The sequence below is a fragment of the Euwallacea fornicatus genome, chromosome 9 (assembly GCF_040115645.1).
Source record: "Euwallacea fornicatus isolate EFF26 chromosome 9, ASM4011564v1, whole genome shotgun sequence".
Classification (NCBI taxonomy): domain Eukaryota; kingdom Metazoa; phylum Arthropoda; class Insecta; order Coleoptera; family Curculionidae; genus Euwallacea; species Euwallacea fornicatus.
The window spans coordinates 1,885,928-1,903,147 of record NC_089549.1 but is presented as its reverse complement, the minus strand read 5'-3'; the positions used below and the strand labels follow the sequence as shown (position 1 = coordinate 1,903,147).

General features: G+C 34.8%; 4 protein-coding genes across 5 annotated transcripts in view; 2 read left to right on the top strand and 2 right to left on the bottom strand.

Moving 5' to 3' along the window:
* tyn (trynity) overlaps positions 1 to 5,308 on the top strand; it is a 73,723-nt gene extending 68,415 nt beyond the window's left edge. For both annotated transcript variants that reach the window (XM_066285613.1, XM_066285615.1), the window contains exons 9-14: positions 604 to 779; positions 2,860 to 2,993; positions 3,364 to 3,503; positions 3,559 to 3,785; positions 3,847 to 4,036; positions 4,187 to 5,308. In XM_066285613.1, coding sequence (XP_066141710.1) covers positions 604 to 779; positions 2,860 to 2,993; positions 3,364 to 3,503; positions 3,559 to 3,785; positions 3,847 to 4,036; positions 4,187 to 4,338 — 1,019 coding nt within the window. In that variant the 3' untranslated portion in view covers positions 4,339 to 5,308. The remainder of the gene's footprint in view (positions 1 to 603; positions 780 to 2,859; positions 2,994 to 3,363; positions 3,504 to 3,558; positions 3,786 to 3,846; positions 4,037 to 4,186) is intronic.
* Rrp4 (exosome complex component Rrp4) lies at positions 5,309 to 7,771 on the bottom strand. Its single transcript, XM_066285634.1, has 5 exons — positions 7,518 to 7,771; positions 6,614 to 6,851; positions 6,335 to 6,469; positions 6,095 to 6,274; positions 5,309 to 6,042 (listed from the first exon to the last, which is right to left on the bottom strand). Exons 1-5 carry the CDS (start codon positions 7,649 to 7,651, stop codon positions 5,821 to 5,823), a joined length of 909 nt encoding a protein of 302 aa, XP_066141731.1. The 5' UTR covers positions 7,652 to 7,771; the 3' UTR covers positions 5,309 to 5,820.
* A 6-nt stretch (positions 7,772 to 7,777) lies between these two features.
* LOC136341044 (xaa-Pro aminopeptidase 3) lies at positions 7,778 to 11,688 on the top strand. The gene is made up of 9 exons (XM_066285620.1): positions 7,778 to 7,926; positions 8,020 to 8,255; positions 9,321 to 9,460; positions 9,816 to 9,995; positions 10,062 to 10,276; positions 10,466 to 10,630; positions 10,703 to 10,944; positions 11,172 to 11,292; positions 11,358 to 11,688. The coding sequence occupies exons 1-9, from the start codon at positions 7,884 to 7,886 to the stop codon at positions 11,528 to 11,530; spliced, it is 1,515 nt and encodes a 504-aa protein (XP_066141717.1). The 5' UTR covers positions 7,778 to 7,883; the 3' UTR covers positions 11,531 to 11,688.
* A 154-nt stretch (positions 11,689 to 11,842) lies between these two features.
* Paics (PAICS bifunctional enzyme) lies at positions 11,843 to 17,178 on the bottom strand. The gene is made up of 7 exons (XM_066285633.1): positions 17,005 to 17,178; positions 14,606 to 14,809; positions 14,285 to 14,542; positions 14,103 to 14,228; positions 12,676 to 12,862; positions 12,374 to 12,620; positions 11,843 to 12,197 (listed from the first exon to the last, which is right to left on the bottom strand). The coding sequence occupies exons 1-7, from the start codon at positions 17,021 to 17,023 to the stop codon at positions 11,967 to 11,969; spliced, it is 1,272 nt and encodes a 423-aa protein (XP_066141730.1). The 5' UTR covers positions 17,024 to 17,178; the 3' UTR covers positions 11,843 to 11,966.
* Between the last annotated feature and the right edge of the window lie 42 nt (positions 17,179 to 17,220).

Below are 17,220 nucleotides of genomic sequence, written 5' to 3'. Positions count from 1 at the left end.
CAATTATTGAAGAAAATTGTGTGCTACTCGGAAGATATCAAAAACGGTATTGCGGTTCGCGTTCTCGATAACACAGGCCTTTTTCTCTTCAATCTAATAGAGGTTTATGGGTTCGAATCATAGTAGATGAGATTTCCTAGATTAAAAGAAAACCCCTGCAAATTCTCTGATTGATTTGCGGTTTGAATAGAAGCCGAGATACCTAATTTTCCCTTTGTATAAAGAAATGCTCATACACACCGCAAAGGAAAAACACCAATAAGTCTTGGTATCGTGCACTGAAGCAGATCTGCAACAAAAAATGTAAAGTGCGGCTTTACGCGGAGTTCAAAGATATATTATTCTGAAAACAATGCCTTATTCAGAACTCTATATTCAATTAGCTCAGTCGGCGTTTAAAATTATGTGTGTCTTATATATTTATTAGACAGCCTATTAAAAAGTCTTCGTCATTGTTCCGTACAACCTCGGTTCTGTGAACGCATCTACTTACATGGAAAGTTTTTTCGGAACAATATCCCTAATATAGCAACTAGCCTGAAAGACGAACGGCTAAGTTGTTAATTGACCTAAGGATATCTTCAATTTTTATTAAATCTTCAGTTGCTGTGAACTGCAAGGACACCAAAATCGCAGTATCAGTCAGGACGAATAAGCCATTCAACGGTAGAATTTACGCTTTGGGCAGATCTGAAACTTGCAATGTGGACGTCATCAATAGTGACCTCTTCAGGCTAGACTTGACCATGACTGGGCAGGATTGCAACACTCAATCTGTGGTAAGTTCGCAAGTGACCGTAATAATCAAAAATGGCTTCGCTTTTCAATTTTTTTTTTAATCGTGAATTGCTTTACTGGTGCCACTTACATTTCGTCCCTCGCGCAATAGAGATTATGGCTCGTGATAATGATGCCGAGGAAAGTATGGAAAATTGACGGTTTTGTATCGGAAGTCTCCGAGTTTTTGTACAATATAAAGGCTGTGTACCGTTGATTGAAAGAACCACGGAGTTTCAATTCAAAAAAAGGTACATTCAGTATGATTAGGCTTTGTCCAAATCTAGGAGTGATAATTTCTATTATAGTTTCAGAAAATCTGGGTCCTGGTGGTTACATATACCCTGTATATGCATCTACCAGAATCCAGGGACGAGAGGGAGTATTTCAAGGAATGATTATATACATAGCTCACTTCTAATAAAAAAGGGCATATAACTAAGGACCGACTTTCCACTGTGTGTACACTTACCACTCATAGTTTACAGACAATTCATTGATTACAAAAAATATAACAAAATACATATTAAACGCAAATAATGCAAATGGAGCGTAACTAATTGATATGTTTAATGCAAAAACTGTTTCATCGAGAAACCGAATTAAGAGAACGATCAATTTTCCGCAGATTTTCGCGCATGACTTCGCAGGTTTCTTGTATTCTCCTTATCAGTTCTTGTTTTATGTTTAATTTTAAGTGCGAACACGCTTAAAATTATAGGTAACCCCAAACGCGGAAATCCGGAGGTGCGAGGTCTGGGCTTCGCGGGGGCCAGAAGGAACTGAAGAAAGTAACTGTTCGTCCTCAAAGTTCGCTAAACTGTCATAAATGTTCTATGATAGGACATTTGTCGTCCTGGAAATCGACATTGGTACGACCTAACTGCTTCAAGCGCGTTACCATTAGCAAAAGCATGTGCACATATTCTGTGTTAGTAAACATTATTGGAAATAAAAATAGGCTTATTTTACTACTGTTACCGTTTTACTTTGGCGAATTAGAGATAATTCACGTTGACTTTACTTTTTATTAGTAGATGTGAAACGATATCATTAAAAATCAAGAATATGTCTGCATCAGTTGAAAATCGGACCATCATTTATTAAATTATTGTTTTTTGGAGGGAATCAGCTATATAATCGTCCCTTGGAATATTTTTCTCTCGTCATAGAACACTCTCTAGACATCTCTTCGAGAATTAAAAATATCGAAAGGGAACGAAAGTTTGTGTTTGTTCAAATAGATTCAGAAGAGTATAGTTTCAATTCCTGAGTGTCTACAGTCAGTATATTCAAGACGAAAGCTTGATGCTGATGGATCATGGAACTTTTGCAAAGAAGGACGAACACGTAGCTGCAAAACGGAAGATGCTAATGATTGACAGTTTCCACTAAAATTTTGAAGACATTCGGGTCACTTATATAAATAAAAACTTAAATTGAGAAAAATCCTATTGGAAACGGATGAAAGTCTCAATTTTGAAAAATGTCCGAAAGACTGTAGCGTCGATTTCAATCATCGGCAGATTTGGAAAGTACGTTCGTAAGCCGAGTGGTGCGTAGGGGCACGTCTAGGAGATGCTAAGTGTCTTAAGGAAATTCTAAGAAATCCGAAAAATAATTATTAAGTGTCAATAACATCTAGAAAAATGTAAGTTCAACTGTAGAAATTTTCTATGTAGTAAAGTCGGGACAAAAATTCCAAGCTGCATCCCTACTTCAGCAGTAGATTTAGGATAAAATTTAGAAAAAATTATGAAAATTACTGCAAATCGAGGAAATGATAAACTTTCAGAGTAATCTTCCAAATAAAATAATTTCAAACGAATTGGAACTTTCGTGTTCAAAACAAATAGAATAATACAATTTCAATTCCAAAAACCGTTATATTCGGTAGACTACGACGAAGTTTTCAAGCTGGATGATGCCTCATGCTATTTGTCACTTTAATTCTGAATCACTCTGTATACAAGTTTTTAAACTGCTAAACGAAGTTTATGTAACAACAAAGAATGCATGCAATTTTGATTAGTAAATGAATTTTTTTCATAGCAATTGTAATTTATTATATCCTTCTTTCAGACGGGAGTCTACAGCAACACCGTAGTTCTACAACACCACAGTGTAGTAATGACAAAAGCTGACAAGATCTACAAAGTAAAATGCACTTATGACATGTCTTCCAAAAATATCACATTTGGAATGATGCCCATCAGGTAAGTAGCATCACACACAAAGGCATTTCGGAAGCTGAGAAAAATGCAGTTCCTTTAATTGAAGTGAAATTTATGAAAAAATATCGCTGTTTTAACTCTAAAAAAAACATAAGGTCGTTTCACCTCTGGCGGTTTATAGGTAAATAACATTCCACAGCAACACGATACACCATCGTCGTGCTTTATTGATGTCGTAAAACTTCTATTCAATGAGATATGCCCGTAGATTATTGCAATAAAGGTTTTATAGTTGGCGGCAAAAAGGAAGAATTTATTAACTGCGCGCTTTTATTATGCTGCTACATCTTGATATAAAATATGCCGCACTTATCCCCAACAAGATCTTAAAATCCTTGTTTCTGCTCTATAGAGACCCAGACACTATTAGTATCACCTCCGCTCCTGAGGCTCCACCACCGAGAATCCGTATCCTGGACAGTCGTCTTAGAGAAGTTGAAACTGTTAGGATCGGAGACAAACTTACTTTCAGAATCGAAATTCCAGAAGACAGTAAGTTTCATTTATTATCCCGATCAGAAGGGGAAATAAATGGATTTTGTTACAGCTCCCTATGGAATCTTCGCTAGAAGCTGCGTGGCAATGGCCAAAGACGCCAAGAGCACCTTCCAAATCATTGATGATGACGGTTGCCCCGTGGACCCCAGCATCTTCCCAGCTTTCACGCCTGACGGAAACGCCCTCCAATCCGTGTACGAAGCCTTCAGGTTTACAGAGTCTTATGGGGTGATCTTCCAGTGCAATGTTAAATACTGCTTAGGACCATGCGAACCGGTGAGAATAATGAGCCTTCGACAAGTGGTTCGTAAAATATTAATGGTTCTTTTGTGTTTAGGCTGTGTGCGAATGGGGAAGGGATTCCATTGAGTCATGGGGAAGGAAAAAGAGAAGCATCCAAAACCAGACCGATGAGGAAAAGGAAGAGGACATGACCCTGAGTCAGGAGATTTTGGTTCTGGACTTAGGCGATGAGAAGCAGTCAGATTACTTGAAGAGTGATCCCCTCAGTGCAGAATTTGGCAAAGGTTGGTTTGGGTTTGCCTTATTATACGTTAAACTAAGTCTACCTACATGGTTTGCTTTTGCAAATATCAGTGACTCACCTTCCTATAACACGATCCTTTATGTGTGAAACTACGCAAAAAGTGCCCTTTAAACTGTTTATTTTATTTCAGATAAAACCGTGACGATCATTGAGCCTTGCCCTACAAAAACCTCAGTATTAGCGTTGGGCGTTACCTGCGCTCTTCTGGTTCTACTCTACATCAGCACTTTATTCTGCTACTACATGCGAAAATGGCTTAATCCCGGCAAACACCTGGCTTGAATTTCGTGCAATAATAATAAATAATTATTTAGCCAAGAGTTCTGCAATTTATTGATAGTAGTCAGCTATTATTTCGTGGTAAAGATTACTAAAAAGCGTACTGTTCCGATCCGGACGATATTACTTACTGAATTAATACTGTTAAAATAATATTATAGTTTGTGTAGGTTGTAAGTGGGTAAATGTAGCAAATAAACTCATGGGGCTGTACAAATGTAAATAATTTTACGAAAATCACAGGGACAAGGTGAAGGTGCGGCTCCAAGATATATTTGCATGTGTTTCAGAAAAAACATCCATTTGAACAATAATACAGAAACAATTATATTGCTTTCAATTTCAGCTCTTGGGAATTTTTTCTGAAACATATAAAATTAAAGACACTTCACAGCACTTCTTGTTGTGTCTGAACCGACGGCAAAATCGAATCTCTTTTTCTAATATTTAGGAACTAAATAAGAAGTGCGGTGGACTGGTGGAAAAGTAGTAAGCAACATTAAAGACATTAATTTAGAGATTTGTAAGGCATTACGAGGATATAATCCTCTTTACAAGACTCATTTAGCTGGTATTAAAACGAATTGCCGTAACACAATGTAATTTCCTTTGGGCACGGGTGTAGGTTTCTTGGTGGTGGGCAACTGTGATCTTTGTGCAAACAATTTTTGCCATTGCGAATATATCTCAATTCGATGCATCGCAATGGTAAAGATGTCGCTTATAAGTCAATTTTCCTTAAATTATTATTACAATCTTATTTATTATAATAACACTGATACTGCTAGAGATTACTCATTTTACGTGAATTAAGTTAGAAATAATAACTCTGTATATAAACATTTAAGGTCGTTAATACAGATCTGTAGTAATTGATACTCGTCGTATTTATAATAACATTGAGTGCTTAAACGACATTGTCGCAGTTTTATACTTTTTTCCACATGAGGTAATAAAATTTGTATGACAAAAAGCCTTTTTATTCCAACAGTTTATTATCAAACCAGTATAAAAATTAAAATTTTGTGGTACTGATCCATCCAAATCAGGAAGTAAACGAGGGTTTGTGAGATTAAGAACGGATTCTTTTTACAGAAACTACATTAGTGTTTTTATCAACGTTTCGGCTTGTATATTTTAAGCCATCATCATCACAACGAGAAACTAATAGATAAGAAAAGGCTAGGTACAAAAGAGATTAAAATGTGGTTTTTGTTTACCTGAAATAGGTCTTAAGTTCAGATCTTTGTACATTGAACCAATAAATAACCCCTTGTTGATCTCTATCAGTTTATATCGTTTTTAATAATATTCTTCAGACAGCTAAACATAGATATTATTATATTAGGTTTTCGGGGCACCTGGTCCTGATGAGGCTTAAAATACAGAATCCAAACGTCAACAGAAGATGCAGTATGGTGTCTTTTCAAAAGCTTCAACCTTAATCCCACAAAACCTTGATTTAGCTACTAATTTGACTTCGCCCTAATTAAACTCATAATCCTCCAACATGCCGAGTCTATGCTGTGTTAACATCGCAATATCCAACATTGCCTCGGGTAGTAACAACTCATGGACGGAATATTTTAGAGATTCCTCGTACGCGAAAACAATACTAGTATCATAAAGCATCATGTAACTCTGAACAAGAGCTAAAATGCAGTTTCTAACTCTCCCCATTACTTCTCTGGTATCTTTTGAAACCACCTGGATAAACGAAGTTGCAAACATAGGATAACATTATAGCATCAAGACCAACCTCTTCTAAATTTTGCACAAAACCACCTTCATTTCCCTCCGAGTTGGTCACGGGGGGACTGATCCAAATGTAGCCGTTAGTTCCCAAGATGAGACTGACGCCAAAGAGCAAATTGTGAAAGTGAAGTTTACATTTTTTGACTAGTGATGGAAATACTTTTACTAAAATACCTTGACCTAGCTATAAAGCAAAGAACAAACGTTTGTTTCGTATTTAGGCTGAAATATTTGGCAAATTCACCTTCCCGTATTTTAAACTTCTGGTGTGTAACGACAAGGTACCGTCCGTAAAAACACTTTGCACCTCCGCACTTATTAAGTCGCCTTCTCGAAGGTATTGGCGCATCATGTGTTGATCTTCAACAGATCTTCGCCTCTAAATTATTCATATTTTATCTACTTTTTAAAACCCGCTTTAAGTTATAGTAAAATTTTGCACATTTACTTTTGAGGATTTTCAATTTTTTCTTACTGGAGCAACAACAATACTCAATATTTTTTTCTAGAAACATATACGTACCAATTCACCACCAGGTAAATTAACTGATGAAAGTAGCAAAGCTGAATCTAATCTTGAATTAGTATCAACTTTCCACCTCTTCTGTTGCACTTCCATTATTCTGCCGACCAAAACCTCTCCAACCTGTCCATTGTACCTGCTCTTGAGTGGTCGCACTGAAATCAGTTTATTTACTTGCTCTTTGACTCCTGCAACTGACGCTTTTAAATCTCCTTTTTCTTCGTAGGTGCCATGGCCTCTTTAAGTAAAGATAAAGGCATTAGTTTTGGAACCAAGAAATGTTTGATCTAAATGACCTTCTATAGAATAAATGCTAATTTTTTCAAATTTGGCCAAATGGCCTATGGCCAATATACATTTTGAGGTGTTTGTAAAGACTAGTGAATATATATAGACTGCATGATTTAGATATTGGCAGATGACTGCTTTCTGAAACATTTGAATATTTTTGTTTTTTTTTTTTAATTTATCCAGCTGAAACATAGTTTCAAGCTCCATTTTCAACTGATTCCTATACATGAACTGAAATTGTGGGCAGACACATACTGCAACAACATTAAAATCAGTAGCTTGGTGTGTTCTCCACAGTCGAAGCCAGGCAAGGCACAAGGCAAATAGGCGTATAATCTTTTTGACTGTTGTGGTTCTATGGTGTATTCTTGACTTCATAATTTGATATTTTTATTAAATTACATTATACCTCCTTATACCATTTATTGAGATGTGATATATTTTTTATGAAGAACTCTTTCCTCGACTGGCATTAGCATAGGTTACAATGGGGGTGACGAAAGCTTTTTATAACTATTGAAATATAATGTGAGGAGTCTACCACTTAAAGTACAAAAAATTTCACCCTTTAATACTCAAGTAAACGTTTGCGACGCTTACTTCATAAACTTACCTCAGAAAGTTTGTATGAGCTGATTTAATTACTTCTTCGCCAGGGGTAAATATCTTATAATATTTTTGTGCGGTCGGCAAAGGCCTTATTCTGCTAGATGTGGACGCACTATGAATATGAATTTTTTGAGCCATGCTTATGCCTTCACCATTTAATTAGAGTTTTATTCATAAATTAATTAAATAAATGATTTTTTGCACATAACAAACTGATATTTTCAAAATGCTGGAAAACCGAGAAATGAGGTTAGGAATTAACTCCACGTCTGTCAACTTTGACATTTACTTGAGAATTCAAAATAAAAAATTTCCTCTTTCCTGAAAGATCTAAATTCCGTTAAATTCTTTCCTTAAAATTTTCACTCAAATGATTTGCTTCACAAGAAAATTATTCGATTCCTGCCACTCAAGTAAGTAAAATCCCTTTTGATGGCAATTAACACACTTCTCTCGTATGTATGTATATGCATGATATAACCTTCCTCATAACCATTTCCATCTAGCTCTCTCGAAAACGTATTGTACCAAAGTACTGGAAAATGTGGTGAAAGGAATATGTGACTTAAGTAGTAAGAAAGCTCTAGGACAGCCCACTCCTTATACACATCCTCACCTCATTGCTGAGAATGAAGTCACTCCTCTAATTAAAAAGTATGAATATCAGTGTCGAAGGCAGAAATTGGTAGAAGCAATTGTTGAACATTCAAAGAAGGGTAATCTACAAGTCGATAATCATATGGTAAGCGCACTGTATGTTGTAATAAACACTACAATAACTCTACCAATCAGAATCCTATTACAAACAATAAAGAATCCAACGACCATTATAACATACCACACACTACCAAATAAGAACTAGTAATATACCTATCTAGACTTTGTAAGTCTGTACACTGAAAAACTGCTTTCCAGCCTATATTTATTATGCCTACACCAACATTAGTGTGGTGAATTAAAAAAGATATTTCTTTTCTATTTCACCACATCCACTAGACACATCAGTTATGTATATGTAACTGAAAATAAATACATAGGGAATCTAATTTTGAGAAATTGAAATTTATAAAATATAAGTCCAAGGTGTCTGAAATTCAACAGTTTTTCAGTCATGTGCTTGATTTTTATATGAAAACAAAATGAATAGCAAACAAAAAGTCTGTGCCAGTTTTATTTTATAGTTCTAGGGTATTTTTAAAAACTCCATACTTTGGGACCCCTTTTGTGTTTTATTTATCTAATCAATTATTGAAACAGTAAAAGGCGTATTCTGAGAGAGTTTTTATGGCAGATAGAAGTCCCATAGATAGTTTTTATGAGAAGCAAAAAGAGCCGCTGTGCGTCTAATTGTAAAAGTTCAGTTCCCCTGTTTTAACACTACTACTACTTTTTTTCTGCGCCATATGGTCTAGCCGCTATTAACTACAATTATGATTTTTTGGTCGAATTTTTTTAGTCCAAACAATAATAATGGCTTAATCATATGATGCAAAAAACAAACGACACAACTGGATTCTTCTGTAAAAAATCTATAAAAGCCCATTTTTATTTTATTGAATATCTTGATAGATAAAAGAAATATAGACACAATTCCAAAAAACAAAGGTCTTAAAACCACCTTGTAGCTACAAAACCAAGATGAAGAAGACTTTTCTGTCTGGACCGACATTTATTTCACGTACAACAAGCACAAAAAACCGAGATACTCTATAAAAAAACTTATTTAAGACGCCTTTTACAATAATTCACCTCAAATTTTTTCCCTTGGCCATATTATCTTAAAATTACTTCAATGTTCACATTTTAGATTGTTATTCCGGCCAGCTCAAAACAATATATGTCAGATAAAATACCATATGTGTTTCGCCAAAATACTGAATTTTTGTATTTAACTGGTTGCCAAGAACCAGATACATGCATAGTTATAACAAGCACATGTGATAAAAGGTAACATTTTTTTTATGTCATTTTGTTGACTGTACTGTAATATACAAGGTATTTCGTGACTAAATTGACAAACTTGCATCAGGTATTATAGAACCCATTCTAACTAAAAAAGTTTATATGAACTATGGGTCAACCACTTTTTGTTTTGGAGATATTGAAGAAAATCAAGAAAAATTGAATTAAGCAAGAATCCGAAGTTATCTAGTTAAAGAATTGACCTGTGGTTGATACGAACTTTTTTTTAGCAGAATGTTCTTTAAAAGGCCTGCTTTCTAATGGAAATAATTGCGATTTCTGAGTTCTGATTATTATGTCAGTCACTTAAAATTTCCAAAGAACTGAAACATGTTTTCAGTAACCACACAGCAACTCTCTTTACAAGAGACAAAGACGATCATGCCGAGTTATGGGACGGGCCAAGAACTCATCCAGAAGATGCAGTTTCATTTTTTGGTGTCGATAATAGCTTACCTATGAGCGATTTGCCAAAATTTCTGAATTCTTTTCGCAAATCTTCATCAAATATTAGTTTATGGTAGGTAATACCCATTAATTATATAAATACAAAAAATTTATATAATTAATTGCAAATGATTCCTAGGTATGACTTTGAAACTGCACCTCATAAAGAAGTTCACAGGATTGTTTGTGACTACCTGAAAAATTCATCTAATAAATCTTTCGAGTCTCCTCGTAGTTTTATCCACAAAATAAGGCTTTACAAAAGTCCGGCTGAAATCGCCTTGATGCAAAAGTCTTGTGACATTGCATCGGGTGCTATTATAAAAACGATGGGCTATTCTAGACCAGGAATAGGTTGGTATTTATCATATAACACAATTAATTATTAATAAGAGTGAAATTAGAATGTTCCCTGAATTAATAATCGTCTTGCTGTACTGTTTCATTACTCAAGAGGAGACGAAAATCTACTCCAAACCGTGAAACCCTTTCATTAGCACGCAAAATGGATATGTACTAAGTCCATTTCTGATTGCATTTAAGGAGAGAACCAGTTGTTCGCAAAAGTAGACTTTGAATGTCGTATTAGGGGTGCAGAATTCTTAGCATACCCTCCTGTGGTAGCTGGCGGAAGCAGAAGCACAACCATTCACTATATCAATAATAATCAATTGATATATGGGAATGAACTTGTCCTTATGGATGCAGGTTTGTAAAGGCTTCAAGATCTAAGTTATTTTCACAAAATGAAAAGGACTATAGACAATTATCGCACTTTAGGATGTGAATACCACGGATATGCCAGTGACATAACGAGGACTTGGCCAGTGAATGGTAAATTCACAGATGCTCAAAAAGAAATTTATGAAATAGTATTGGACGTTCAAAAAGAATTAATTGAATTATGCAACAAACTACCCACTTTAGATGCCCTCTTTGAGTGCATGTGTTTGTTGCTTGGCAAGAAACTCCAGAGTTGTGGGCTCATTGCCATGCAGCCCTCCAATAATTATTTAATCAAGGTAAATGTTGATATTTCTTTAATGGCTTCACCTGGTTATTGCAATAATTGACCAAAATTTTTTCCAAACTGGATGCCATTGAAGTTGAAGTGTCTTTAATAGTGCATATTTGGATTTAGATTTATTTTAAAAGCTTGGTCCCTTGCAAAAGTACACTGAATGCGTTAAGTATTGTTTACCTTCTTACCAATCTTATATTTTTTTCTTACAAATAAAAGTTGTTGCAGGCCGCATATCAATTATGTCCTCACCACGTGTCGCATTATCTAGGAATGGACGTTCACGATACTCCATCTGTGAGTAGAAACATAAAACTTGAACCAGGAATGGTAATAACTGTTGAACCAGGTATATTTTTTAATTAAAACATATCCCATTTAAAATGTATGTTAATAGAAATTTGCGACTTCTAGGTATTTATATTACCGAGAAATCTAATCTACCAAAGGCGTATCATGGTATAGGCGTTCGTATAGAAGACGATGTGTTAATAACGGAGAACGGACCTGTAGTTTTAAGCCGAAAATGCCCTAAAGAAATTGACGAAATCGAGCGTATCGTGTGCGAAAATTTGGATAAGAGCTGAGAAAAGAATAAACTTAGATTCAGGGTTAAAGTTTGAGAATAATTATGTATCGGAGACCTATGATTGTTGTTTTTAAGGGTTTATGTGCTTATAAAAATATATTTTTTATAAAATGTTTTTGACGAAAATGGAATAACGGAATAAAGAAAATGCTATTAGTGGGTATTTTTCTTCATTTAATGTGTAGTATTAAGTATATTGAATTAGTTGAGCATAGTTTACTATAATTATTTTTCTAATTTCAACAAGGGGAGGAGAGAACCTTAAGTAGTTAAAATACAATTGGGGCATTTAATAAATTGAAAACCAAAATGCTTTAAAGAAAATATATATTTCTGAAATATTTTTAATACATTTAAATTTTATTATAACTTTATAAAAGAATCTAAAGATACATTTGATAGGTGTACAAAATCGGACATCAACATCAAGCTTATTATCTCCTAATGTCTTCATCTGCGCTGGGGAGAGTTTTATAATTATTTATTCTTCTAGCTCTGAGTTTGGCCCAAACAATATAGTTTGATAAAGCAATGCTTTGTGCGGCAGCTAACGCCGCTGTTTCTGGATATAGTACTGTTGAACAGCCTAATCCACTTGGAACGTTTAGACTTGACCAAATGTCTCGGTCCATGTCATCTTTTGTCACAGGGGGGCAGTTAATTACCTACGAAAAAATATGTTTGATACATCGTTGAAATCTCATGAATAGAGCCCCACATGCATTCTCAATAAATTTGTTTTTGACGTGGGACAGGATTTCATGCGCAAAAATCATAATGTTTTACTTCAAACTGCTGCGTTTCAGACTATGAACAAAAAATTAAGAGGAGTTTTACTCACAGGATAATCAGTATTTCCCGATATAACTGGCCCTAGACCGTTGGACCTTCCTGCCACGGCAATGAACACTAATTTTATGTTAAGAGATTCATAATAGCTGACTATCTTCAGAGCCCCTTCGGTAGTTTTGTGGGCAGATGACACCCTAACATCGACATTTAGACCGAAATCCTGGCAATATTTTTTAATTTTGTTGCAGTGTTCTTTGTCGCTGGGACTGCCCATGATTATGACCACTAAATGATCACTAAAACATCATCGTCAAACTTTGTTTTTTTAGGCAATCCAGTACAAACTCGAACCTTGGTGGAATTAAATGTTCAAGTTGGTCGACGACCCATTCGAAATTTCTTTTTACGGTGTCCAGATCTTTGTCCGTTACAGTGGTAAGGTTGCGGTATACCTGCTTGTCTACCATCAGTCTTTTATCGCCGGAGGGCCACAGTCGCCAACTATCAGAGTCAATGACATCGGCAACAAGAATATTCCCTAAAGAAAGTTAATAGTTTTAATGTAAAGTCTTATATCTAAACCATTTTTCTTGCATTGGCGTAGAAATCTGACATACAACTACTAAAAAATCCAAGTTCTACCTCCATGGATTGATATTAATAATAATTTTTCTGTGTTTTTCCCCCATAACGTTATACCAACACACAAAAATATAGATTTACTTTAAAACTGGTATTGTTTTCTTTTTAAACTTCGTCAGTTCATTACGAATTTGTTCGGACAATATTCGCGTTACATCGTCACCTAAATGCATTTTTCTTGTAAACGATTTCTTCAAGCAAACATCAACAAGGTATATCTTATTTACTTAGAAACGATGACCAAATCCATTGCTGCATTCAAAAATCATTTATACGAGGAGGCAAAAACGATTGGAGCCATTAAATATGTGTTTTGAGTTGTAAGTGGCGCCCTTTACTAGATAAACGCAATTTATCCACAAATATGAATTTTGCGCCTTGAAAATGTCCCTTACAGTAACTTTCACCGGTTTATGTTGTACGGTATGAAAAATAAAAACTTTTAGATTAGAGTAAGTATATATAAATTGTCTTGTTTTCATCTGACGAATCTATGGTAGAGCGTTGCAAAGACTTTCCACATACACCCTGTATACAAGATGGTGCTAAAAGTACTAAGAAGTTTTTTTAATAGTTATTTTCCATTTTCTTTGCACTGTTACTAACAAATATAGCAAATCAGGAAAATGGCACATCTTAGTCGTTGATTAAGCAACATTCGCTTCACTGGAGATTAAATCATTTGCGATGTTTCCAAAAATTTATCCCACGAGGTCGTTTGCCAATGGAATATTTTCTACATTTTTATTATAAATGTTTATAATAACAACCAGATATCTAAAGAGCAAAAAATATAATTTATCATAATTCCAACATAACGGGGGCTCCAATCATTGCGGCCACATTTCTTTAAAGTAATGCTGCAATCACATGAAAAATATTATGGCCTACATTACTTATTTATTTAATTGATTTTTGAGTCAAATTTATCATTATTGATTAAAACTATTTATCGTTTATCATGTAGTGGTCTAAAATTAAATTGTTAGGAAATATTAATCATGTCGATGCTTTAAAGTTGGTATCTATTTTTTTTTAAATAATCTGCAATGATTTCTTGCGGTTACAGCCAATTACTTTAAATTTTAGAGATTTCATCAGATTTTTTTAATCAAAATATATTTGTTGTTACTTACCTTCAGTGTCCACCCCAAATTCGATTTTCATATCTATCAAGGCGCAGTCCCTCGTTTGCCAAACCTTTTCCAGAACTTCAAAGACGAGCACTGATATTCGGGCCATATAATCGACCTCCTTTTCACCTGTAAAAAAACTATTACAATAAAATCACCTACTTAGAAGTAGTAAAATTGTTTACCAATTAATACGCCATTGAATTTAAATCCGGCGTTTATAATCTGCTCTTCAGACCATTGCGGATCGTGGTTGGCATCATCTTTGAAAAACGTTTCGTGTTTAATTGGAGCAAATCGATATCCCTCCTTGACTCCTGGATGTCTTTTCAGAAAGGAACCAGTTGCCAAACGCCTTGTCACCCATTCTATAGGGATCATCTCGCATTTTTTGGAGATAAATGCAGTGTCGGACGCGATCTTTACAAAGGAAACTGGCACGCCTATGATATACCGATAATTTTTTCCAATAATTCAAACTCGAGACATTTGAAGAAGTAGCTCACCCACTGAATTTAAAATTTCAAAAACCTTGCTAGTGGTTTTGTTCGATATTACAGCTTTTCCCTTTAATTCGTGCGCTTTGACGCCATCCCCAGCTGTAATCCTGTCTTTGCTGAGTAACAGGCATTTTCCAGGGTCGGAATTAATTTCGTACACTTGCTTAGTTTTGCCTTCGATTATCAGTTTTCCTAACTTATATTCCCCAACTAAACACGATAAGATAAGAACGTGTAAATAGTATCAGAAAATCTTGCGTAGATGTTATTACGCTATTTTCGCAACATTCACAATATAACGAATACTATATACGTAAATACTATGTAATATTACGTAGGTACTAACGTCAATATGCAACGTTAATATTACTCAATTTGATGCTGTCGTCATATAAATGACATTATTTTGGCATAAAAATAATATATCAACAATATAATGTGAGGGTCTCAGACGAGTCATTGAAGGTCCAATTCAAAAATTTTCAATTGCTGAATCACAGCAACAAAAAAATATATCAAAAAATGGATTTCTGTAATATAAAAAGCGAAGTCAAACGATGGATGAGCTATAATCAACCTGTCCTATCTTACCTCCTTCCCCAGCAACCCGGAACTAATCTTGCTCCTGATATCTTATCCAAGAGCTGTTAAAAACGCTTTTCGATAATACCTCTTAAGGTTACATCTCATAAAAAAATATCGTTAAATTTGTCGCCCTATAAAATTATCTAGTTAGGGGGTTAGCGGGCAAATGGTTGTAAGTTATAATGGTTAGTCAATGCATTGGGTTGGTTTTCTTTCCATATTACTGAAACAGTTTCATGAAGAGCATTTGATCCTCTTGATGTTTTTTTTTTTTTGAAATGCAGCTAAAACAAGATTTTGTGCCCTTTTCCATAGAGGACACCCTACATACGGAATGAGCCTTTCATTCATTTTCAAGAACTAATTACTCCTACATTGAGTAACAGAAAGTCTTTGGTATAGTCACTATTAAGTATTGGAGCTAATAATAACGCAGTTACTCTTAATTTGAATATACAGTGTGTCCAAAATTAGAATGTCTAGCATGGGAATTTTGTAAATGGTAATAGACGTAAACTGTGTTAAATGGGAGAAAATTGACGTATTCAAGGGAGTGGTTTCATGATCTGCTCAATTATTTTTGGTTTAATGAGACTTGTTAAGGCGGGCCCTGATGACAGGTGATCATTGAAAAAAAAATCCTCACAATATGCAACAAACGTACGACGGTGATTAATCTATTTGCTATTTACTGTCAAACATTTGACTAACAAACTGATAACAGATGAATTTATCTAAGACATACCTCTGTTGCTTCCAGGGCTACTTGGGGTATTTTAGAGACCGCACTATAGATATAAAGGGTGTCATTTAAGTAGCTGGCGAAACTTCAGGAGGTGTTTCCTTGAGTAATTCTAAGACGAATAGTTCATATAAACATGCATTCGATAAGGTTTCATTTTTTAGATACAGGGCGTAAAATTTTTTTCATCCGTTAAATACTAGAAAAAAAATTCGTAAACAACAAGAAAACGAAAACTAATAAAATGTTGAAACTTGATGGTTTCTAATGTTGCCCCAAAAATCTTTTCAGCCAGGAATTGTTTGCCTTTTTTTGCAAGTAGCGTACTCAAAGGTAAAGCCCGAAACATAAAAAAAATCAAACCAAAAAAATGGTGAATTAAAATTGCACTTAAAGAAATGCTATTCAATAACGAAAACATTTAACAATAAATAACACGAAACTTACAATACTTGCTGAAAGTATTCTCATTGAACTTCAATGCAAGCATTAGCACGTTTTAATATTGATTGCCGAACACGTTGAAATATTCCCGGCGTATACATTGTATACTATCTGATTATATGAATCCCGTATCTGTTGAATTATTTTTTTTTAATGTTGATAGAAAAACGGAAAATAAAGAACATTATATGCCCGCAAAAGGAAAAATCAAACTGATATAAATCGGGTGACCCGAGCGGCCATGACTGTGGACCCGCGTGACCGATCCAGTTTTATCCCTAAATCGTATCCAGAAATTGACGTACTACTCTGTTAAAATGAGGTGGGGTCCCAGCGTTCATGAACCACAATGCCACAATTTCTTTCTATTAACAAAAAAAATCTTTGACGCCCTGTATCTTAAAAACGAATCATTACCGGACATAACTTTATATAAACGTTTCGTCTTAAGATCTCTCAAAAAATCGCCGCTGGAAGTTTGGCAACATACTTAAATAACACCCTGTATATATTTACTATACAGTATACTGTACCAACACAAATATTAAATATATTATTTATTTGCTGTTTTTATTGGACAATTATAACATTGAATGTATTTAATATAGAATCAACTGGGGATTCTTAGTCTTACCTTGCTTAACTTCTGCCATAGTTTCCAAATCGCACTTAGATATATAGTTCTATAAGCTGAACTTGAAAAGCTGTACACACATTTATTAAATATACAGGTTAGGTATTATCTACAGCCTCGTGAATACCTCGGACTGAAACTTTTACAGCAACCAGCAAAATCTTTCACGTTTTTATAGCTTCGCATGCGCGGTTTGATGGTTGGTTAACAATTAAT